Here is a 26053-nt window from a genome sequence, read left to right as displayed (position 1 = left end):
CAGGTTAACTATGAAAAGTCATACAGGGCATTGTCATAAAACCAATGTTGCTCAAATATGAAATGAATTCATTGAAGAGCAGACTTTTAAAAGTATGCCCTAAATTTGAGAAAGATACTTCTAGTACAAGATACTTACAGTTAAGTTTAGCCCTTAAGAGATTACATGGAATTGTTACAAGTCAACAGTAAGTGGTTTATAAAATGTAATTTTATTTAATGTTACTTTGCTGTTACAGAGGGCATAACATTTTCACAAGGCTTTTTTGGGACTACAATCAATGATTAGCAACACACAATAGTGGTCCAAACTCTCTAAATAACAATCACTGGACAAACTTGACACCTTCTCACATGTGCACAAACCTGCATGGAAAAGTACTAAATTTTATACTTGGACATGTGAACTTCAATTGGTTTTCCCATTCCAGTGTATTAAGAAATGACATGCACTTTAGTCTGCCAAAAAGCACTGCCTGTACTCCGGCAGTAACATGCTGCTTCTAATACATAGTAAAGTGAATACCAGAACTACGAAGACGGGAGTGTAAGTGAACTTTTATTGGGAAGGGATTCCAACTTAAACAGCAGCAACCAAAGATTAAGAGAAGCCCCTGTTGTCAAACACACAAGCTTCTGTGTTACATGATACAGGAACCAACTCAATTTGTCATTCTCCAAACTAGAAATGCTCGACTTGATCTGGCCCAATACTTCCCTTTTCGTACTGAAAAGAATACACAGTAGCGTGTGAAAGTCAATTATGGAAAGGAAACCCTGCAGAATAAGAAGGGAATGTGAAGAATCAAAAGCTAATGTGGAACACTCTTTAGTTGCAATTAACTACATTTTCATATCTTACTGTAATACAAAACACAGTTGACTGGCAGGAACTGGTTCAGATTTGTTTTTAAATACCAGGTACACTTTAGTCCGCTACATAAGTGTTTGGAAGTTACTTATGTTTATATGAAATGAAGCTATTAATACTTTTCTACAGCAGTAACCGCACACCAGGAAGGCCAGGACAAACACAAATCAAGGAATGGAGTTTTCCCAAAGCTGCAGTGTGAAAAGACTATAAATTGATTTCCATACACATGGATGGGTTTTCTTTGCTATAGGAAATCCAAGTGGAGCTATAAGGAATGGAGACGTGTAAAAAGGTTTCTTGAGAAGGAAAGGGAAGATGCCGCCCCATGTGCAGTTTAGTTTTCTGCACCTTCTGCAGCATCACATTCTTCTCCTGCACTGTCTGATGTCCATAACTAGAAAGGAAAGAAACACAGTGTCAGCTTTCAGAAGCATGGCTTTACTTCCAAAAAGCAACGACTACTGATTGTATAGAAACAATAATGAATTAGACTTAAGGATGTCTACAAAGTACCGGCAGGTGGGAGCTGTACTCGCTCAGAAAGGTAACTGGAAACATCTCCTTGTACCCCAGGCACAACCAGCTCTGCACCTCCGGGATCAGAGGCAGAGCAGAGACCTAAACAGGTCCAGACTTCTACACTTAATGGCGAGCTATGTCATTGGCCCTACATCACTCAACATGTGGCAGCTTCATCAAGTAACAGCAATTTCAAAAGCAGCAGTCTAAGCCCTGAAAGTGAAGGTTACCACTTAGGTTACTGAAGCTAAGTGTTTTACAATGCTAATAAAAGGCATTTCTACTGAAGGGAGTATAGCAGAATAATAAGCGCTGCTGTGATTTTAAATACAGTGAATATCCAGAGATATTGCCTAAAAAAATTCCCCTAGTTACATATTTTAATAGAACCTAGTAGTCCCATTAGGCAGTTCTTAAAAATAGTTACTTTCAATACCTATCAACTAATTTTATTCTGAAATTCTGGATTTTTTCTTTTACATGAAAATTAGGAAAACAAATGTAGCAAGCTGCACTGGATGTATGATGGGAAAAATATTTTGTTTCTGAGGCAGTCGTCAAAAAGTTTGATTAAGAATACCTGACAGATCAGACTGCTCTTTTTTGACCCCTTTTTCTATCGGTACTTTAAGACCCACATGCACTTTCTCCCCTTCCACAGCAAACTGAAGAATGTGAGCTATCCAAGCTGTTATTCTACATTACACAGCACCAAGTTCTGACATCAACTTACATGACATTCTAACTAAGTCATAAAAAGGTATAGTATGGTAAAGAGCCCGAATCAGTGCTATGTTTTGTGCTAGAGTGAAATAGTTTTTTTTTCCGCTCCATCACAAATTCAGTTTAACTCAACAAATACATGATTACAGAACCAGACAGCATATAAAAAGGCAACTTACTGTTAGGTTGTCTCTAAGCAACTGCATGATGAGAGTACTGTCTTTGTATGAGTCTTCGTTCAGTGTATCAAGTTCTGCAATAGCCTCATCAAACGCCTAGAATAATTAAATCATCTTTAGTCTTTCCATTAACTGATCATTAAGCGACGAGAATCTAAGTCTATCAGTAAAGGTAGATTAAAAACGAACAAAAAGAAGTTAACAAACTTGAATTATTCCGTTTGAAACAGACACATAAAAAAGCATAATAAAAGCTTGCCATGTTGCTGAAAATTTAAGGTACATTGTAAATACAGCCTGCTTGTACTCCTTTAATCCCACTTAACAAAACGAGCTTGGAAACCAGACACATTAAATAGGATCATTTCCTGCATAAGCTCTGGAAATAACCATTCATATTATTTGAAGCATAAACTCTCTTCTACTGACCCCGAAGGCACACAGAAGAAAAAAGTAACTTACTGTCTTTGCCAGTGTGCAGGCAAGCTCAGGATTGTTGAGAATCTCGTAATAAAATACAGAGAAGTTAAGAGCTAGACCCAAGCGAATGGGATGTGTTGGCTGCATCTCCTTCTTGCTGATATCAAATGCCTCCTGATAAGCTCCCTGTGAGTTTTCTATTGTTTCTGTTGAAAGAATGAAAAACATTTCAACATTAAAAAGAAACAAACCACCAAATGTTAAAGATATGACTATTTAAAGCACTCCATTAGCAGGAGACTGAACAGTCCTCTCTTGAAACCTCCTCTTAGCAGAACACTGCACTTACTTTAATCAATGTAATGATTTTAAACCCGTTTTAAGTAAAGCTGCCACACTGACAAAATGCAGGGAGCAAATTAAGCTACTACAGAGCAAAGGTATTTAAAAGACTGATAAAGACACAGAAGCTGGTAAACACAAGAACCCAGGATGACAATGTTGTTACCTCAATGGCCTTAGGTACAAAAAAAAAAAAAAAAGGAACTGTGCTTAACTCGTTCTACAAAACTCCTGCTTCATTCCTTGCACTGGATGGACACGTTCATGTGAGCCAAGCATGCAGAGTAGAACCAGCCACTGCCTGCATTGGCCCTACCTCCTCTTGAGGGAGTCTGGAAGGCTGGTACTGCATGTGCAAAAGTTTGCCTCCAAAAACTCAGTGTAGTCAGGTCAAGAGGAAAGCCCCAAGGTTGTGGCCAAACTAACTGGGAGAAATGCCACAGAGAAAAGAGGTTACCAGGCTAGAGTGGATACTTTAAAGAGTGCTATTTATTGCCTATTTCAGATTCTCTTCCAATACACAACCAAGGGCCAAGAGCCGCCCTAAACACATAGGCAGAATGGAAGGTGACTGCAGGAAAAGAAAGGCCATTATCAGAGCTCAGAATCCAGCTAATACCATAATTGCTCTAGAAAGTGCTAGGAAAAAGGAATTTCGTAAGTAAAATCTGTTTTCAGGAAAAGTCACAACATTGACTTGGGTTTTTTAGTATCCACACTGTAATGAGTGCTGATGGGTTATTCATTTGTTGAGAACAGGTGACTAAAAGCAAAACCGCTACAGCCTGTAATTATATAAAACATATTTGAAGAAGAGATAATAAACAGATGCTTAGGAGGTGGGACATCAGAAAAGCTTCAAGTAAAATTCCTGGAAGTTTGTGAGAAGTCAAGCATGAAATGTATGGTTTGTGACACGTAGGCTGTAACTTCCCAGCAGAACACCAAGAACTGCTGGTAAGGTTGTCGATCAGTCCCTATTCTATATGCATCCCTACCAGCATGCATATCACTTCAAATGCAACCTTTTTTGCCAAGATAAGCTGCTATTTCTCCTCTCGGACAAGCCCATGGATTTGAAACTGTTGCTGGAGACAAAATATGAATCTAGTTATCATTGTGAAAGCAAAGACAAGTTGTCTCCACTAAGCTTGGACCTGCTGCTTAGTTGTTTCCACTAAGCTTGGACCTTTCCAGTCAGGCAAAGAGTTAAGAATTTCTGAATGCAACTCATTAATGCAAAGACTTCTACTCCATTTCATATATTTTCATCTTTAAGTTTATACGCTCTTACAATACAAAGAGGCTAACAAAGCCTTTATTTAAGTGACAATCAGCTCTGTCCTCCCACTTTGCAATTCAATTGGTTTAAATTAGCCAGCACTGTCAGATACCTACTATGCCCAACCCATAGGCACAGTCACTTCAGCGCTCTGCCAGCTCCAACAGTCCTTCTCCTTTCTGCATCACAACATCACTCCAGGACTAATTTTAGTTTATGTAGAAACTTATCAGTAGCTTATGCCAGACCAAGAGCTTTTAACATCACAACAGTACCTGGGCACCTTGCAAGACAGTTCTAAAACTTAATTCAACAGAACTTCTGAATGGAGAGTTAAAACCCTCCCCGGAAGAGCTTCCTGAGGTCCTTACAACCACCTATGTGCATGCTCTAAATTCTAAGAATGTTCTACATTCTCAGAGTGCCCAGTATCAAGTGACAGTGCCAGCTGTGAAGTTTTCCAAGCCTTTTCTGCTGGATCCAAAAGAGCAAACTAAAATTACAGGAACAGTATTATCCCCGTGAACATCAACCCCTTCAGAGTGCATCTCACACTTTTTTTGGACAGTGGACTGACCTAGTAATTTCATTCCATCTTTACAAACTCAGGTGACTACAATGAAGTCTGCTTCACACTGATATGGTTAAAACCTATGGATCAACAGGACTCCATCACCCAGTAAAAAACATTGCAGCGATCTCTGTACTCTTCCTCACCAACTTCATAGCAGTAAAGAAATATGAACACATTAAATACGTTAGCAGGCCTTTACCTAGTTTTCCAGAAGCTCTGAATAAGCAGCATAGAACAACTATCCAGAAATTTAGGGTGGATGATGGGAACACCAGCTAAAATTCCCTGGCATACTATGCTTAGGGTCTATTCAGAATTTCACTCTCCATCTGTATGAATGATGGAGATTTCCAACTGAAATGTTGCTTGTTCCCACCCAGCTAACTCACATGAACTCATAAGACACTGCCATGCACACTTGATTTACTGTTCCAACCTTGGCCCCAAACTGAAATTTATCAGCAATTACAGACCCAAAGCCCACAAGGTACTTACGTTTTCTGTCATCGCCACAGGCAACTTCAGCAAGGTATCGGAAGTAGTCTCCCTTCATCTTCAGGTAGAATACCTTGCTCTCTGGATTAGTTGCATTAGCTATTAAATATTTGTCCAACAGCTCCTGAAACAACAACAGACATTGACGTATCACATATGCTGTTCCAACTAAATGCAATCTATTTTTCTTCTCTCCAGAAAGTCGGGGTGGACTCAAGTGTTTGCTATAAGGGAAAAAGGAGTTTAAAGAACATTTTAAATCATAGAATCATTTGGTTGGAAAAGACCTTTGATATCATCAACTCCAACTGTACCTGCCCACTACTAAACCATATCTCTGAGAAAAATAGATGCATACTTATTAAAACGAACTGTGTGAAGGCACAAAGCTAGAAACTACATCAAGATGATGAGTCCACCACCTGATCAGAGTGCAGAAAAGGTAACAGGAAAAGGCTTACTGGTGCACAGTTTCAGGACCTGTAACTGAACTTGGTTTTCATTTTAAAAATGCTGTTGCAAATGAGTAAACTTTTACTGGAAAAATGATACACCATGCAGAATGTTTCAAAGCTATTTGTAAGTAAGAACTTATTCCCATGTCACAGGAAAAAAAAAAAAAGAAAAACTCGGCGTTTTTTTTTTTTTTATTATTATTAATTGAATTCATTAGACTTGTAATAAGGAACCTCCAGCTCAAAGCCAAGACAGGCAAGGATTTGAACCCGTCTAGTTGGTAACCAGTCTCAAACTGTGCCAGTTCTTTGCTAGGCTGTAGAGTAACATCCCTGCAGCGCAGCAAGGAGGCATCCCTCATATTTGCCCTGCCACTCCCAGGAATGGAAAGAGCTACACACTGCTCTCCAGCACACCCTGAGCTGCTGCTAACACCATTCCCCTTGCTCACAGCTCTCCTGCCCGACAGCCAGAGGGACAGGGAAAGGTTTGCAAGCCTCCAGCAAGAGGAGACAACTCTCTCTCCAAGGCCACAAGGCCTCTTAGCTCTTCCAGGATAGAGGTGAAGGCGAAGGAGAAAAGAGGAACAGGATTTTTCCCCAGTGAAGGCAGTACTTCAGAGAACTGAGAGAGAGCAGAGCAGCTTTGGGTGACTTCCTTGTCCCTAAGCCCCAGTGATTTTACTCTACTCCATACTGCAATCAACCCATGTTCTCTCAAGTTGACAAAAGTCCAACAGACTCAAGGAAACCCCACAACTCTCACAGCAACTTTACACTGAGAATTTAATTGATAAGGATCTGCATTCAGTTACTTGGAAAATAAACAGGTCAGAAAAGCAGCAGAAAGTTTCCACAGAAGCCTGCAAAGGGTAGCGTTAAATCAGATTTTTGTTACAGGAACATGCATCCAAATTCACAAAACAGCTACACTATAAGCTCTCAGGGCAAAACCCTTTAGCATTTTAATTAGCAACTGCAGCACTATAATCAAAACAAGCTAATTTTAGACACAAACCTACTCCCTATGCATACCATCATACCATTATTACTTCCTTTAATTACCAACAGTAGCAGAGCAATCCAGCTGAAAGTGTTTACTCATTCCAAGTCCATCTGAGGTACTGGCAATTATTTCAAACTGACACTTGTAGTAGGGTGCTTCCAATTGGGTGAAAAAAGCATTTGTGTGTCCACAGCGTCCTTACCATGGATCATAGAATCATAAAGGTTGAAAAAAGACCTCAAAGGTCATCAAGTCCAACACCACCATGCCTACTAAGCCATGTCCCGAAGTGCCACATCTACACTTTAACTCCTCCAGGTACAGTGATGCACCATTTCCCTGGCTCCAGAAACAAGCTCCCTTCAGAGATCCCTCTACAAGGCAGTAAGAGACAGCAGAGTTACAAGTGCTGTAGCCATCGCCCTAGAGAAACCACAGTGAAGGCAAGATGATACCGAGCCTGACGTGCCCTTCCACTTAACAAATCAGCAACAGGCATCAGGATGGGGCCTTGAGCAGCTTTGTTTAGTGGGAGGTGTCCCTGCCCATGGCAGGGAGGGTTGGAACTGGGTGATCTTTTAAGGTCCCTTCCAACCCAAACCATTCTATGATTCTATGATCTTAAGGACTTTCCATAAGACTGGAAAACCATTGCCACAGACCAGACCCAGGCTAGTATGGCGTAGGGATAGGTGGGGAATTTGTGTAACAGTTTAACACAGTGAAGTATGCAAGGGCTTGAGCAAGCCTATTGAATGGTACACCGTACTGTTTCCCTAACACTGGCGTTACAGAAAAAGCAGCAAAACCTTAGGAATGTTTCTAAACAAGAGTTAAGACACCGTAGGCAGATGGGAAACACAACCTCATTTTAATACTGTTATTTTGCATGAGTCACTCCCATATTAGAATGAATTACTCCTACCCTACAGGTTTCAGCAGTGAGAAAAACTTCGCGTTTTGTCTTGATGTTTTCCTGATGCTTCTCCCAAGACAGATGTCAACGCCAGCCATAAAAGCAGAACACTGCCCAAACCAGTTTCAAAGTTTCAGAAATAACAATGCAGTAACCTCAAGTTTAACACAGAAATTTGATTTTGCAGGAAACTGTCCAGAATCAAGAAAGTTGACATGTAATAGCTTAGAAAGGTTCTTGGATCAGTTACAACCAAAGAGTAACTTGCAGCCTCTGAAGGGCATTCTCAGGCTGGGACTGCATTAAGCAGCTGAGATGTGATTTATCCATGTGCTCAGATTAGATGTGAAAAACTATGCAGCAATCTAAGGAGCATCAACCAGCCACCCAAGAAAGATTTGTACAGGACTTTAAACCAAATATTTGACAAAACTCTGACTTTGATTGTTCCTTTAAATGCTGAAATAAAATTTTTCAAGATGTTTGAATGTTCAGGCACTTTTCTTTTATGCTTTCTGAAACCTAAAGGTTTATTGTAAACTTAGTGCACAAAAAAATATTACTCATCTTATTATAAAAGTCTGCCTTTGGCAACAGCTCTAGCACTAGAGTGCTGCACGAAACCAATGTGGCTTGATTATGGCTTAAAAATACTAACACCCTGGAATCTAGTGTACACTACATAATGTTTACAGGAGCACTTCAGCATGTCTAATCTAAGATGAGCCTCAAAACCTACATTCCTTAGAGCATTAATGCCCACTCTGTTTTCAGATGGAGTAGGCCACACACTTCTTCCAGGAGCACAAAAGGACTAGGCCACGGCCCCAGACCTATCACAACCATGTAGCGCTGCAGCTGGTGTGTCAGTGCATTCTGAAAGTGCTGCCTTCATCATGCAGGTATGAAAGCCAGTGGTTGTGTGCAGATTTCTGAGAAACTTTGGAAAAAAATGGATGCTGGGAGCATGCTGTAGTTTTTCAGACAGCAAAGAGTGTTACATACACTGCTTGATTTCCTGGGCACTCCTCAGTTAGAAGAGCTGAGCTGCCCAGTCAGCAGCTCCCACTCCCAGTTCACCTGGAGGGCTTCCTAATCCTTACCACTGTGCCTCCATCAGCTACAGTGGAACATCCTCACTCTGGTGTTTACGTATCTAGTTTTGGTTTTTTAACAGCCTTAAATGGAAAAAGATCTTATTCACGAACCATGTGGGATAGAACAGAATACAAACAAGACTTTGAGTAAAGCTAATTATTTACCGAGCCAGACATTATCTTTTGAATCGATAATGTATTTGGTACACTTAGTGAGCCACTCATCTCAAGACAGCAGCATCATTTCCTGGAAGGCATCTTACCCTCTTTAAGAGACAAAATGTTGGCAGGGCAGTAATAGCAGGTAGCACAATAAGTGAAATTATTTACTTTATACTGTTGTGGGTCAATAATAGCCAGGAAAACTCAAGATTTCCTACATCTGTTCTCTATCTTTGCCCACTCGGTCTCTTCTACCCTTCCACCTGACAGAAATCATCCAGAATCCTCATTTTAAACACCAGTTGATAGTAAGTAAAATGAATACAAGCATTGAGCAAAAAAGCAGACCTCAGCCAACCTCAAAATTTAATATGATAAATTTTACCTAAAGAGGGACAGGTACTGCCACAGGACTGATTCTGTGATAGAGTCATTCACGTCATAAACAGCAAACACGCCCATCACTTTTTATTTTGGTCAGAGAAAGTTATGCACCAAAATATAGTTGCCATCATCACCAAAAACTGTGACTGCTCTTGTCACCTTCTACACCAAGACCTCAACAACCAGCAAGTACGTGCTCTACAATGTCAAACATGCCTCAGATGCTGCCAAGAAAAACCACATGATGTTCAAGCTGCTGGCCTGCCCTCTTGGTAGGTGACTCCCAGAACCATGAGCAGTAGGAAGGTGTAGGAACTGAAACTCTGTCCTCAAGTTAGACCCTTTGTGTCCTGGTGCGGCTATATTAAAGGGTTTGCACTCACAGTTTGTGGTTGGTATCTGCCACTTCCCTGACACAGACGCATTATTCTCAAGGTCCTCCTGTAGTGTGACAGGATTTCACACTCCACTTCCCATTAGTGTTGCTTATCCAGCTCTATATATTTCTACCTTCAGTGTCCCAACAGTCCTTCTGTCCTAAGAGCATCATATTCTCATATACGATATTGTTTTCCCTTCTATGGAAGGCAGGCTTATTTATTTATCTATTAAAGAGATGCCAGCAACAAAGGGCTGCTGGTCCCTGGGACAGATCTGCAGCAGCCTGAAAGAGCTGTGGGGAGCAGGAAGGAGTCTGGCAGCAATCCAGCAATCCACTTCTTCCTCCTTTGGAGTTACAAAGTATTTTTATTTTTTTCTCTCTGTTAGTAGACTTATTCCTTTACATGCCAAGCAAAAGTTAGATTGCAATTGCCTTTTGGATCCTCCTCCAGTTCTACTTTTGTTCTTTCCCAGCTGAGCAACTCTCCTTTCTCAGTCTCTTTTCAAGCAGGAATAAGGGTTGAACCTGTAGTACCAGACCACTGCAATTAACCTGGGCCAGAAATATTTTTAATTCATCTGCTCTCACCCCTTCCCCATTATTTCAGCTTTATGAAGAACAAACTCTGAAGGAATGTACCAGCCGTATCGTATCTGTACTTGAAGTGCACAATACAGACAAAGCAGCTCCCTCAATTATTTGTTGTGCATGCACGCAGCCAGCCTCTCCTCACATATATCACACAACCCCTGCAATTCAGGTACCAGTCCCACTCCACACATGCTTTCCGTTACCTGTTTTCAGGACTGTTTTCCGCCAACAGAACAAGTCCCACCAACCCCCACATCCCCATCTAAGCCTAAGGGTAACCCTGACTGAGATGCCAAGTTCAACCACAGTGTACACTGAATAGTTTCTGTACAATTTAACTGTGCGGTACACTCAAGTGGCACTATCTGATCTGTGGTGTTCTATCAACCCACATATTCAGCTATAAAGAATGCTGACAGCAAAGATGAATTAAATTCGGGAATACCAAATTGACCTTTGAGCCACGTGCAGCCCTTGTGCCATTTGGAACTCAACTTAAGTAAGAAAAGCAAACACCTCAGCGTAAGTCTCTGCATGTACCCTAGTACCATGGACTAGTAGATAGATTCTTCACGCATACCTATTCGCTACCACAGGATGAACATGAACCAGGTCAGCTCCAGAGCTCATCCACTGATCACAAGTAGTTTGAGGTCAATTTTCAAAGCAAGCTAAAGATATCATGTGCCAGTACCGACAGAAGTTCTCAATGTGGTAAACAGAAGTAACTCAAAATATTTGCAATCCCATCATCACTCAGATGTCAACACCTATGACACGTTTGGGTCACGTCACCAGCACCAAGTTATTTAATGTTATTCTATTAAAAGACTGATCTACATTGCCATATGCATTTCTCACCAACTTTGTATGGTATATCATTACTTTTGCTTCACCAGAAAGAAAAAAAGTCAATGCAAAAGCAATTACTATGAGCAGCAATACTCGCCAAACATCTGCCAGCATAAATATAAACTGGTTAAGCTGCTGCATGACCTTCAGCAAGAAGGAGCTGCTGACACTCAAAACTTCTAGAGCAGAGTTTTGTGAATAAAGCCTATAAGTTTGATTTTAAAGTCACACTGTTTCAGCATTATTCTTCAGTCTAAGGCCCACGTATCTTATTTCAAGTTGTTGAAAACACCTTATTCCAAAACCACCTTCAACTTCTGAGCATATCATTTTAAATGCTATTCTTTAAAAGTAAGCACCATAACAATTTGTGGAGAGTAGTTTGTATTTGTTTTGAATGGCTAAAGCCTACAAAGTCCTCTGCTGGACTTTAACTCATATCACAAAATCACCTAGAAAAAAGAAAAATTAATAACATTACTCCTTTTTAATACAAGAACAAACTAATTGGTATAAATGCATATAATAATTAAATATATATATATATTCCTCCTCACTCCATGATGGAAAAAGTTCAATGATACGAAAGAAAAAAAAAAAAAAGACCAGCTTGAACATCAAATCAACTCTTCAGCAGTTCTCTACTGTCCAAGCTCTCATCAGACCTGCCCACAGAGGAGGTGCTGCCGTTCCACAAGGTAGTAAGTTTCATAGGTCTTGCAGAGACTAGATTGAGTTTTACTGCTGTTTCCTAAACATTCCTTCCCCTCCTGAGCACACTGAACACACTACTTTGACCTTTAAGTGCCTTTTTTTTCCTAAGGAGTATTGAAACTGGCCACCAGAACCAGGGTGACAGCAAATAACTCTCATTACTTAATGCTGTACTTGGCTATAACAGCACATACTTATTAGCCAGAGCCCACAGAAACAAATCACAGAATCATTTGAATCGAAACGTCCTTTGAGGTCATCACAGTCACAGGCAAGCAAAGAAACTGCTAACCTATTTTGAAACAAGGTACCTTAAAAATAATGAACACACACACAGCGTGGATGTCAACATTGCTTCTTTTAGCAAGTTGGCTCTCCACCATGAACATGGATTCAATGTCAGTCTCATCTAGAAGATGAACAGCTTGTATCTGACAGGCACACTATGCAAGGTCTGTGACACTACATAAATTCAGCCAGGGCTATAGCCTGCAGAATACCTGGAAAAAATCTTCAGCCTCAAATATTTCTGAAGGTCCGTCCAGATCCAATGAGAAAAACCACCTACAGGCAGCTTACAGGGAAATGGTTTCCACCCTAACCACGGTCACAAAGTAAAGCTAAAAATTTGGTGAGGCAGCTCAGACCAATATATTCCCCTAACATTAACTCTTAAACGCAAATTTAAACACATTAAATGTTCCAAAGTGTTTTACAGCACACACGATTGGTGTAGGCTCAGATCTTTCAACAGGGCTTCTACTCATAAACGACTGCCTGTTTTAATCATCTAGTAAAGTGGTATTAAGACTTTGAATGTTCCAAGTACAATCAGTCATTCCAAAGTCCACAGTATGACTCACTGCAGCCTAGGTGTGTTTTAACGTTCAGTGGTTGTTTTCTTGACAGGAAAGGGAGAGTCCCCTGCTGCAACAGTGAGATCACTTTACTTTCAGAAGTGCAATTCAGCAAAAGTAAGCTCTTCATCCCGCTGGATTCAAACTCTATGCATCGGCTCTTTTTAGGAGGACATTGTTTTCATACAGATCTCCCAAGACCACTAGTATTTCAGGTTATACACTGCGGAAAATATGCCTTTCCAGTAATGGCATGGCCTTAAGATGTCCTGACAAAGCACTGTCAAACACAGAGACAAACGTACCTGGAATGGAAATGGAGAGGGTGACCTAATTCATCCGTTTGGTTCTGAGTCTTTGTCTATGTAGTTTTAAAAACTGGCAGTCCATATTTAAGTTTGGCCCTGAATGAAGCATCTGGAATCCCATTTAGTAGATGCATTAGAAGCCTGAGCGCATCTGCCCACACTACTCCCACCTGGCGCCAAGATTAATTTCATCTAGAATTCACATACACTGCTTACATTTCTCCCGAAACGAGAAGTTAGAGAGTTCTGTAGTCCCCAAAGAACTATGTAAGCCAGGAACTAGAAGTGTGTGGAAATGCAAGTTCTCCTTTATACAGATTTTCATCACACAAAGCCAACAATCTAGTGAACATCTATTTAAGTTTTTATGGAACAGCCTAAAGTTTTCCAGTTTCCCCCCGCCAAATGTAGAAATTGGTATTAGAAAAAAAAAAAAAAAGTAGTTTCCCTTTTCAAGAGTCACAGATTTTTGCTGAAGCTGTGGCCATACAACAATTCTTGGTATCAGATTTACCTCAAAGCGATTCTAACATTCTTCCATGATTGCATTTTCCATATTTCTAATTCCTCAAAATACTCCAAGTATAATGTTCCTCTTAGTAAACATGGATTACAGACACTAAACGCTTCCCTTCATAATCCTGACTACCAAAAAGTGTCTTTCAGCATCCTCCATTTGTTATCTTCCAAGTAATACAGAATCAAACAAAAAGTCTAAATTTGCATTTAAAAATATTTCTGTGCTCTGTGGTTACAGAAGCCCCGAAGGTACGAGTAAACGATTGACCGAACTATAACTAGACTAACAATACCCAAAATGAACAAGAATGTGCAAGATTTATGTGGATTTGATGCGCATTACCCTTGTGCAGATAACTGATTTTTAAAGCCAGCCTTTCATGATAATTAATAAGCTTTGGAGGGCCTTTGCTTCAGTTCTGTTCCCTGTCTGGGAGCCCTCAATCAGAGGCTTGTGATCACCAGCTTCCAGAAAGAAAGCTAACAGAATAGATGCGCTTCTGCCTGTCGCTTAGTGCAGCTAGGAGAGCCTTTTGCATTGTCCAGCTTCACCTTGAAGGAAACCCAGCAATGTAATATTTCATTTGGTATACTAGGAGCATACCAGTAATTTGTTATTCCCCAAATGACACAGCCTACAACAGTAAGGTCTAACCTTTAAGTCACAAAGCCCAGAAGCCAACTTTTCAGACAACCTTGTTGGAACAATTTCTTAAAACAAGTGAGCCTTGACTTTCTTGCTAAGGCCCTGGTACCTACTTCCATCTAAAAAATTCTGCTTACAGAAATTCTGCAAAAAGTATTCAACTTCAGAACAGAACTCCCTGAAGAAGTTCTATCCACGAAATACGAGGCTGCCATTATAACAGCGTACACAGCATATTTAGAAATTTTATTATCACAGCAAATAGAAAGTTTTCTGTTTCCAGAGCCTAACATGACTTCTATGTCCAACTACTTCAGTGGATGGATTGTATAAATTCAAGGACAGAATAAAGACTGTTACAGCAAGGAATAAACCTTTGTCAATGCTAGAAACTGGTAACCTGAACCCTTGATTCCTTCAACAAATTAAGAGAAAAGCACAAGAAAATCACAGCTAATTCAGGACTTTCTGGTTCATAAATCTTTACATCTGTTTTGTAGGGCACACAGAACCACAGCATGTGAAACTTGGCACTTAAATTATTTTTACTGCCTCCTATGTCAAAAGTGCCTGGTTCACATGAGCCATTACTGAGACGTAGACTGAATTAGCAAATGACAAGCTTACAAATCAGCTGTACGCTCAGCTGGAACATTCTGATGTTGGTTCCAGCATCCTGGAAAACAGAAAGGATGACGAAGAACCTGTAAACATCAGGCCAATGGACTCCATAGAGCTATAAGGAGTAAGCGTCACAAATTAAATGTTCCAAGAACAGTCTCACTTACCTTACCTAGTCAGCCTGTGATAAAATTAGCTTCAAGTTTATGGTCAAGTACAAAAGCCTTAAACACAAACAGCAAGTAACATCTATAAGCACTAGACCCATCATTCTCAAAGGCTAAGAGCATAAAACTAAAAAAGGGTTAAGACCTGCACAAATAAAAAACCCCACCCAAACACCGACTAATCGAGCACACACCTTCATCCACCAAACTTACAAAGAAAGAATATTCATGCACTTTACCAGCACCCCCCCACCACCATTTTCCTCACTACCTTTCTCTGAAAATCAGGTATCCCCCGTTACTGAAAATAAAACAAACTGTGCCAATACAGAAACCGGTACCATCGACTGCTTTAATAATGTGCTGAACAACCCAAATTTGCATCATCATAAAGAAATCAACTGCTAACAACCTTCAAGCTAGAGTATGTTCTTTCCACCTCTATTTCTTGCTTCTCTGATGCACATCCTTCTATGGTTTACATCAAAAGGGCATCTAAGGTTGCAGAAATGCCTGTGAGACAACTATCTAGCAGGTAAGCATGACTGATTTACAAAAATCTGTTAAAAGCTTCAAAGCATTAGCATAAAATTAGAATTTGTGGTGGTGTTGTCCAGTTCAAGCACAGAATGCCAGGCTAGGATGGACCTCAGGGACCATCTGGTCCCACCTTTTAGGTGATATACAGTTTAAATAAGGCGAGCCAGAACCCTCGTAGAACTAGTTCTACCTAGTGAGCGCACCCTATTTTCTCAAGGCCACCAAACCAGTAAATGTCCTCCAAGAAATTTAATTCTAGGTGTACAAGTGGACTGAGGTATCACATAGACAAAGCTTCAATGACCTTGACTACAACCAGGCTAGTTTATCTATAGCTTAACCTGATCAAAAAATGGATTTGATGCTGCAGATAGATGAGGCTTTGGCTGCCCTATTCTCTCTAACTGGTCACCTACATTGATACTACAATATACTATTTTCAGTTGCTCCACATCCTGATTCACACAGGATGTTAAGATTCAGGACAGGCCTTTCAGAGCTGTTGGGAGCTAGGGCTTTGCAGGAGTGCAGTTCTCTGGTGGTCATTTCTTAAGCTTTAAGAATGGACAAGCCACTGATCATCATTTTTTTCTGCTTTCAACAGACATAAGTTAGTCCTATTCTCAGTTTCACCTCAAGAAGGAGATATCCACACAATGAAATCAGTGATATAAACTCACCTCAGTAGCTTCTGAGAAACCAAAGGACACTGCACACAAACAGGGTAACGGTACAAGTTTTCAGAGCCCTAGACAGAATTCCTTGATGCCCTTCATCTTGTAACCTTCACTAACTTGCATGTATCTTTTAGAAATTCAGTATCCAGGCTCAGGGGGAGGGGGCAGCAACGGCTGCATGGAATGAAGGCCTCGGCTAACATCAGAATTCCTTGAACTATTTTTAGTTGTGCTGTAACAGTTTTCAGCCGCTTCAGGAACCTCAGAAGCATTCTAGGCTTTGTTTCTGCAAGCTTCAGTTCTTTCTTAAAAACAGGTTTAGTTTTCCTTGCACAAAAGTGTTGTACTACAGCAGCAGAGTCTAACAACAGGGGAAAAATGACAGAAGATACAACTATCAATAAGTCAAGTTCAGATCATGAATCAAAGTTAAGTTTCAAATGTATTAAACTAGAAAACATTCATGCATTTAGTTACAGAATTCTTGCCACTAATGTGTTGATATTTGCTAGAAGTCATGCTTAGAACACAGAGGAGAAACAACTCTCCCCACATATTCCCTTCAATCAAAAAGACGCCTGTTATACCAAATCAAAACTTTCATTTAACATTCACTCCACAATTCTGGATTTGCCAAGAAGTAATGTTCTCAACATACGGTCTAGCTTTGAGCCATGAAGCAGCCAGTCAGTTCCTTAACAGAATGAGTAAATAGCCTTTGCTTTCATTTACAAAAGGTAAAAAAATTAATACCTGAAACACTGTCCCAACTACTATCAGGAAAACAAATTCAAGTCTAAAAGTAGCATTAAGTGATCAGCATGCCTGACCATCATAACAAAAATGCATCCTGCATAGTTCCCAGTGTCAAAAGACTAATATTCTTTCATTCAGAAGCAAGTTTCACCTCTACAACACTACATATTTCTGTATAAACTCTGGCCTTTCACTGAAATTAGGAAAGCAGAGAAAAAGGATTCACAAGACAAAACTGTAGTAAATTGTTCATACAGCCGTATCAGGCTGATGCCCGTGCCAAATTTCTGCATGCATAACAAAAAAAAAAAAAAATAAAAAATTAAGATTTCACTTCTCTGTAGGCCAAAAGTAACAGTAGGGAAAAAGCAGGGCTATGGTCAAAGCTTATTCATCATCTGACATCAGCTATTTTAGCTGACATGAAAAATCTATTGGCTGCTGCAAGAGAATACCAATTTAATTTTCAATGTAGCTATGAACTTATCCTGTTGAACAAAGCGGCTTTGAACATTAACTTCTAGTAGGGGGGCCTTTTGGTTTATTCTTAAAGGATTAACGTTAGAACCAGATCTACAAAATGGATAAAAATCACAACTGGACATAAGATTTTTTTTTTTACCCTTGTTTTTATTAGCATTTATTGTTTCTTAATTACACAAAACAGAAGTAGTAACAATATTGCGACCTTAGGGAGGGGAGAGAGGGAAGGGGAAGCAGAGTTAGTGTGTTGCTTTTGCCAGCTCTGATAGGTGCTTTCAACAATTAACACTACAATCTCACAGAAGAGCAAATATTTACAAACTTCCTCTCAACTTTAGGACAGTAAAAATTGAAATAAGATACACCTTTTTAAAAGTTCGTGATGCCCTTTCCCATTTCCAGAAAAACTCGTCAACATGGGCTTGGCACAGAGGACATTGTAAAATCATACTTGGAAAGAACTGAAACCCCTCATATATGTAACTTTTCTACACAAACAAAAACCCCTTGAAAATATATTAAAACAAGCTTTCAAGTTTCTGCTAGAGACATAAGGCATAAGTGACCATCAAGCTACAGCTATTTCCAAGTCTTGAAGATTTTAGCCATTGTATCTTCATCAAGTTTTAAACTGTAGGCAACTAGTTATCAAATCTCATCTCTATTGCTCTAAGAAGAGCTCCAACAACACAAGGACCTAGAAACTGAACATATTCAGAGCACTACCAAATAGCCTAGAGATGTAGGTGGAGAATGAACTAGTTCCAAGCAACTGCTGGTGTCCCTCCTTCACACTACTTCTCTCTGAGGAAGGAGCTTGAATGCAAAGCAAGGTATTGTTATGCAAAGGGAGGGAGGCTCCCAGAAAACCCAGCAGTTTGATCTGTTCCCCCAGAGAAACTCCAGTTCAGAAGTTACCTTTCTGAAAATGCCATGCCACTGAACAGCAGAGAGTGTGTACAATAAAGCATTGGAAGGTGGAATGTCCAATGTAATACCAACTTCCACACATTATTCCACTAATTACATGAAAGTTGCTGCTGCACCCATCCCTTGTACACTACCTCGTATCCCTGTCTTTAAATCCCTCCAAGAATATAAAGAAACATGAACTTTGTGCTCAGAGTATACACGAAACAACATAGTTCAACTTTACCTTGAAAAAAAGTTGAGTTGCCAACCTGTCTCTTTATTCAAGGACAACAGAGCTTCAAACTAATTTTTGACTATGATTCATAGGGGATGATTCAACATCAATTCTCTGTTACAAAAGAATTAGTCAATCAATACAGGTATGCCAATAAAACCTCGCAGCGTACCTTTCAAACAAAACATTCACGCAAGCTGTTTGACGAAGTAATACCATTTTTTCATTAAAGAGCCATCAGTCACAAAATTAACAGTTAAAAAGGGGTTCGGATCACATCTACTCGTATTTGCAAGATAGGCAGTTAAAGAAATGTCTTCTCTGCCTGGCATGAGACAGAATATCCTACTGTGACCACTGATTGTGGCTGTACATTAACTAATTGTTAAAAGCTTTATCTTTATTTGCGTATCTATCTATCCATATACAGATCTGAAGATAATTTTGGATATTTGTATCACAATGGTGATTAAATTTAAGATCCTTATCAAACCATGGCCCAAATCAGTGCCTTACCTAGTTGGCTTGAGGCATTTCTACAGGAAAAAAATTAATTGCAGATTCAGGGTGGCTGCCTTTTTAGTCAAAAATTAGTGGTATTTTGTAATACTAGCACAAGTGTTTCTAAATTAGGGTTTCTATAACAGCAGATATTCTTTGTTTTGCAAAGCTGTGCCATACCAGTAATAAAAAGAAAAAAAGCCTTTTGAAAAAAACCCTGTTAGTAGTATGAGTAACAACAGTGCCACTCCACCCAACACATCTACCCTTGCTAAGCCCAAATACTCCAGATGACAAGCAACCTTTCCATACTACTTGCCAGCAGTTGTTTCAGTTTAGCTCTCTTCCTAGAATTAAAAAAAAAAAGCATCTCTGAGATTCAAATCAAGAGGTCTAAAAAAAGCTACAAGTAGTTAGTAAAGCATTAGTAAAGAAGAAATTATCATTTAAAGAAAAAGGAGTCAAAACCACCTTGTAGCTCAGCTTTGGGAAACCCATCCTTTGCAGTGCCTGCACATTGTGAGTTCCAATCGCTTCGAAGCTGACTCACGGATCATAGGAGCGGTAGATGGAGGAGGAAAGGGAGCAAAGCAGAATAGAACTGCACATGGCCCTCAAAGGAAGAGTGAAAATGGGAAGGCTCGAGCAGAGAGCTGACATCTCCTCCCACCAAAGGCAGGCACATCTTTGCCAGCCGGCCAGAACAGGAAAAGAACGCACAGCTGCAGCTTTCGGTCTTTGCTGCTTCCTGTAGCCTTCCAGTTGAGAAGGGAAGGAGAGAGTTGCTAACCAGCCCACCACTGAGAATAGAGAAGAAAGACTAGAATGCAGGGAAAAATTCAGCTGGCACAGAAAGAACTTGCCTTCCTTATATCTGAGGTTTGTGTTTTCACAGCCAGACTGGACCTGCTGTCCACCATTTGATGCAACCGGAATAATTTCAGTATAGACACTGCATGAAATGGCTCAACGCCTTTATCACAGACATTCCATCTTCTCAGGGAAGCACAATCTCCTTGCTAAGATGGCATAGCAACCAGTATGAGGTTTTATGTATAACCTTCTCTTAGGAACTAGATTTGGTAGAGGACAAAGGGAGATGAAGTTTGAAGAGCGAGCCTTATGTCGAGGCCCCAAGAAGTTAGTTCTGAAGTGGGAAGGAGCACAATGCTGGAATCCATCACACAGGTTCTAGTGAAACTCTTGGCACAGGGAGCAGAAATCAGTGCCCTCCACAAGTCACACCACTTTCACAAAGGTAAAAGTGTTACAAGTTAACTGTGCTTTTAATGGTAGGAACAGATCCTTTGGAAGATATCTTTTAAATGTGTTAAGGAATTAACTCAAATGATTCACTATGCTAATAAATTTCCAAATGATTTTCAAGCAAAGATAACTCATTTTGACTGATTTAGAAAACGAACACCTAGGTGGCAGCATGCAAGGAAGCATACAGGCATTTTCAGTGCAATCCAAGGAAGTATCCCCTCATACGTGAGCCAGAACCGTTAACCAAGAGGTAAATTCAGTTACCTCCAAACCAGTCAGCTTGAAATTCAGGTCCCCTAAACCAGCCTAGGATAAATTCACCTCAAAAAATTTATAAACTTGCTTCTTCCTGTTCTCATAGCTGCAATACTACACACTAAAAGAAAAAAGTAAATAAGAGGAATAAATTAACCGCTGAAGATTATCTGCCACACGATTACTACTGCCTTACATATATGCAGTTTCCTGCAGCCACAACTCCCAAAGGCCAGCAGCCTCCACACTGCTGGCATGCATCTCTCCAGCTCCCACTACAGTGCAGTACAGTTTTGCTGTCAGTAACGTCTGAAATTCTGCTGCTTGTTGAGAAATGTATTCCCGGGCTTCGATGCATGTTTGAGGTATCATGCCAGTCTTCACACCTTAGTTTTTCATTATTGCGTAATTACTGCAAATTCATCTTAAAGATTCCTCTGAGAAGTCAGCTTGAGTTTGACAAAGCCAATTTCTACATCTTTACTTCCCATCTTCAGTTAGATGCCTTACCGTATAAAATCATATTTTACATTAAAAAAATGCTAAAAATACCTCCTAAAGACCCCTTGAGAGTGTTTTTCTTCAAGAGAAGTAAATGAACTGCACAGCCACTTACTTCAAATGATTTTAACAGGTTATTAGCTCTGATCTGAAGAAATACAAGGGGTCTTTCATTTTCTTGTCAGCTCATCTTATGATTAGATAAGCCTACTAACCAGAGCGCAAACATTCACGAGGCTAAATTCTCTGCACCTCTGCAATTACCTGGCAAAATATGCCTATGGATCACTCCATTAAAAAAAAAAAAAAGTACTTAAAACGCACTTAAAATTGAGTGTCCCTCAAATACCTCTGCACATATGGGACCCATAACACAGTGCAATGATCTTCCTCCTCACAGCAACCCATGTAATGGTCACATAAGTTACTGCACTGACTTCCTCCACACCACAGTACTTCACATGTTATTCTCCAGCCAAGTTCCCAGTCATATTCCTCAGTACAGCAGCATACATGAATATTGTTTCTCTTAAAAAAAAAAAAAAACAAAACAGAAAAAACAATAAAACCCTCACTCACCAGCACAGTGGTGCAGATGGACCTGAGCTCAGACTCCACCTTCTCCCGATAGTCCTTGATAAGCTGCATCTTCTTGTCACTGGTGTCTGTCTTCTGCTCGATGCTCGAGATGACCCTCCAGGCAGAGCGTCGCCCCCCCACCACGTTCTTGTAGGCCACCGAGAGCAGGTTGCGCTCCTCATTGGACAGCTCGGCACCTTGCTCAGTTACTGCCTTCATGCAGGTGGCCATGTCATCATAGCGCTCAGCTTGCTCAGCCAGCTTGGCTTTCTGGATCAACTCGGTCTTATCCATGCTGGCTGGCAGTGGGGCAAGAGCAGTACAGTAGCAAAAGCAGGAGAAGCTGGGGCTGTCACACTACCAACAGGAGAATACACCTCAAAACCTGCCAGAAAGAAGACCACGATGCTAGGATGAAACACTACAGAACACCACCTCATGCCACCTCTTGCAGCCTACCAAAAACCCCGGATCACAGTAAGAATTGCCTTGGAAGGGAGTAGATTTAGATTAGACGTTAGGAAGAAATTTTTCATGATAAGGGTGGTGAGGCAGTAGCCCAGGGAAGCTGTGGATGCCCCATCCCTGAAGGTGTTCAAGGCCAGGTTGGATGGGGCTTTGAGCTCTCTGATCAAGTGGGAGGAGCTCCTGCTGATGGCAAGAGGTTGGAACTGGATTGGCTTTGAGGTTCCTTCCAACCCAAACCATTCTACTATTCTATGATCTCCAGACGCTTCTCATGGAGAGAAGGACTGCAGCATCCCGCCCTTCCACACAGGGTTACGGGGAATGGCACTCATCCCAAGGGTCCAACCCTAGGGAAATCATGACCTAGAAACCCAACAGGGAATGGAACACTCAGCCAAGGGATGCCAGCCTGAAGACCAAGTGCTGGAAATAACTAATTTTTTCCATCACAGAGTACTTTTTGTCCTCACCCTGCTTTTCTTTTTTACCTCATGCGAACACACTGATCCACTAACAGGGACCTGATAGGGATGTTCAGCCTTACCCAAAGCCCCCATGTGCCAAGGAAGCACGGGTGCCCCATGGAAATGGGGCCAGGAGAGAATAAATCACAGAATGGTTTGGATTGGAAGGGACTCAAAAGATCACCCATTTCCACCCTCCCCCCAGCCATGGGCAGGGACACTTCCCACTGGATCAGGCTGCCCAAGGCCCCATCCAACCTGGCATTGAACACCTCCAGGGATGGGGCAGCCACCACTTCTCTGGGCAACCTGGGCCAGGGCCTCCCCACCCTCATTGTGAAGAATTTCCTCCCAATGTCTAGTCTAAATCTTCCCCCTTCCAATTTAAAACCATTCCCCCTCATCCCGTCACTACAGACACTTATAAAAAGCCCCTCCCCAGCTTTCCTGGAGCCCCTTTCAGTAGTGGAACGTTGCTATAAGGTCTTTCCGCAGCCTTCTCTTCTCCAGGCTGAAGAATCCCAACTCTCCCTGCCTGTCCTCATCGCAGAGGTCCTCCAGCCCTCGAATCATCTTCATAGCCCCCTCTGGGCTCGCTGCAACAGCTCCATACCCTTCTAATGTTGAGGATTCCAGAACTGGACACAGGGTGCCAGGTACAGTTTCAGAAGAGGGGCAGAATCTCCTCCCTGGCTCTGCTGGTCCCACTGCTTTGGATGCAGCCCAGGACACGGTTGGTTTCTGGGCTGCGAGAGCCCACTGCCGACTCATGTTGAACTTCTCAACCCCCAGCACCCCAAGCCCTTCTCGCCAGGGCTGCTCCAAATCACATCATCCCTCACTGAGAAACCGCGGCGACCACAGCAGCACAGCCGAGCTCGTCCCTAAGGGGAGTGATGGTGGAAGGAGTTAAACCCCTCGGGGCCCGGGATCCGTCTGCCGCGGGCACCGAGCGGGGCGGGACGGGGCTGCGCGGCCCGAGTTCCCCCCACAGAGCAGCGGGGGGCCCCAATCCCGGTGAGGGCGGGGATCGTGGCGTCTTCAGTCGGAAGAAGAAGAAGCCAAGCGGGTGCGAAATGGCGCCTGCGCCTCCTCCTCCCGCTGCTCGGGGCCGCCGAGGGCTTCGCGCCGCCATCACAAAATGGAGGACGCGGAAAGGAAGGAAAAGGGGGGGAGGGGAGGGAAAGGAGCGGCGCCGCAGGTCCCACACGCGGACACTGCGTTTACCTGGTGTGCGCTGCGCTTCGGGCCGGGCCGCGGGCGGCACCCGATCCGTCTGCGTCGCTGCTGGGGCGGTGGCGGAGAGAAAAAGGAGCCGCTCCCGTCTCCGGCGAGAGGCAGCGCTAAAGGGCGTTGGCGCGGGCCGAGCCTACCCCGCGGCCGGGCCCGCGCCCACGCGCGGCCAATCGCAGCGCGGCCTCGGCGCCAGGCCCCGCCCCCCGCCCTCCCCGCCGGCCAATGGCAGCGCCGCGCGCCGCCGCGGGGGCGAGCGCCGAGGCAGGGCGGCCGCGCTCGGGTTGGCCCGTGGGCTGCGGCTGGGGCCACGGGGTTTCCTCCAATGAGATCCAGGGTGAGATGACGTCACTGTCGCCATGGCGATGCTGCTACAACCCCCCCTCCCCCCACCTCCTCCTCCGCCCTATTCCTCCCCCCTCCCCCCCCCCCCCCCCGCGCCCGGGCGGCCGGGGCCCCGCGCGCGCGCCACTGGGGTGGGGGGGGGGGGAACGGACGGACGACGACACGGGACGGGACGGCGAAGCGGCGGGGCGTGGGAAGCAATGGCGGGAAATGAGGGTGGAGGGTGGGGGACACGAGGAGAGGGTTGTTGCAAGCGTGGGTGGCCAGAAAGGCCGAGGAGAAGCACTGCGGAAAGGGATCGGGAGTCTGTGGTTGATGGAGAGGTGGCCATGAGCCAACAGTGAGCCCTGATAGGCAAGAAGACAGCAATAAGCCCCTGTCAGCCTAGAAACCAAGAGGGAGCTCCTGGTAGCCGAGGAGTGAGCAGTGACTCCCTGATAGTCAAGGACCGAGCAGCGAGCCCCTGGTAGCCAAAGAGACAGTTTTGAGCCTGTGGTAGCCAAGAAGCCAGCAGTGAGCTCTGATTGTCAAGGAGCCAACAGGGAGCCCCTGGTAGCCAGGAAGCCAGCTTTGAGCCCCTGGTAGCCATGTCCTGGAGCGCGTCCAGCACGGCATTCCCATCCAGGTGGACGGAGGAGATTGTCCCACTCCGCACTGGTGCAGCCTCACCTCGAGCACTGGGGGCAGTTCTGGGCCCACAGGATAAAGAGGATCTAAAGCTGCTGGAAAACATCCAGAGGAGGGCACGGAGGTGGGGAAGGGTTTAAAGGGGGGAAGCGTGTGAGGAGCCGTTGAAGTTACTGGATCTGCTCAGCCTGGAGAAGAGGAGGCTGAGGGGAGACCTGATAGAGGGCTGCAGCTTCCTCACATAGGGAGGAGGAGGAGCAGGCGCTGATCTCTCTGACCAAAGGGAATGGCAGGAAGATGCCCTAGGGGAGGATTAGGTTGGACATTAGGACAAGGTTCTTAACCCAGAGGGTGGTGGAGCACTGGAATAGCTTCCCGGGGAAGCAGTCATGCCACCAAGCCTGACAATATTCCAGAAGTACCTGGCCAGTGTCTTCAGATCTACGGTGTGAATGTTGGGATTGTCTACGCAGAGACAGGAGTTGGAGTCAATGATCCTTGTGGGGCCCTTCCAACTCAAGTCATTCTGTGATTCTGTGAAAGGGCTCCCTGGCTGCTCCCTCCGCCCACTTATCCGCACAGTGGGAGATCCTGCAGGAATTGGGGCAGGAGTGTCTCAGAGTCTTCTTTTTCCCAATGGCAGGATCTCAGCAGCCATTTCTGAGAGAGGGTGTCTGCATGTTGCCCCTGGGACCAGCGTAATGGGAGGGTGTTTGTGAAAAACTTATATTCCTGAGGCCCCACACACAGAGAGGTGAGAGTGTCCCATAAGCAACAATCAATGCATTTACACCGTGTGTCTGAAGGCATTGTCCAAATTCTTCTGGAATATTGTCGGGCTTGGTGCTGTGACTGCTTCCCTGGGGAGCTGTTCCAGTGCTCCACCACCCTCTGAGTGGAGCACCTTTTACTGATATCCAACCTAACTCTCCCCTGGCACATCTTGCTGCCATTCGCTCAGGTCTAATCTTTGGTCACCAGTTTTAGGTCCACGAATATGGATAATAAAATGTTATCCGCCCAGGAACAGATAAACATGAGGCACCTATTGCCTGGTTGCCCTGCCATGCACTCGCCCACCTTGCCAGAACTCTGGCCAGGTGGGTGTATGAATCTGTGCGCTC

General features: G+C 43.1%; 1 protein-coding gene across 1 annotated transcript; it reads right to left on the bottom strand.

The window, feature by feature from the left end:
- Positions 1-192: 192 nt before the first annotated feature.
- YWHAQ (tyrosine 3-monooxygenase/tryptophan 5-monooxygenase activation protein theta) lies at positions 193-24100 on the bottom strand. The gene is made up of 6 exons (XM_054062596.1): positions 23952-24100; positions 21793-22177; positions 5408-5531; positions 2757-2920; positions 2295-2390; positions 193-1267 (listed from the first exon to the last, which is right to left on the bottom strand). Exons 2-6 carry the CDS (start codon positions 22084-22086, stop codon positions 1208-1210), a joined length of 738 nt encoding a protein of 245 aa, XP_053918571.1. The 5' UTR covers positions 22087-22177; positions 23952-24100; the 3' UTR covers positions 193-1207.
- Positions 24101-26053: the final 1953 nt, after the last annotated feature.

Source organism: Cuculus canorus, chromosome 3, assembly GCF_017976375.1.
Source record: "Cuculus canorus isolate bCucCan1 chromosome 3, bCucCan1.pri, whole genome shotgun sequence".
In the NCBI taxonomy this organism is placed as follows: Eukaryota; Metazoa; Chordata; class Aves; order Cuculiformes; family Cuculidae; genus Cuculus; species Cuculus canorus.
Note: the sequence above shows the minus strand (reverse complement) of the source record. Positions and strands in the feature narration are given on the sequence as shown.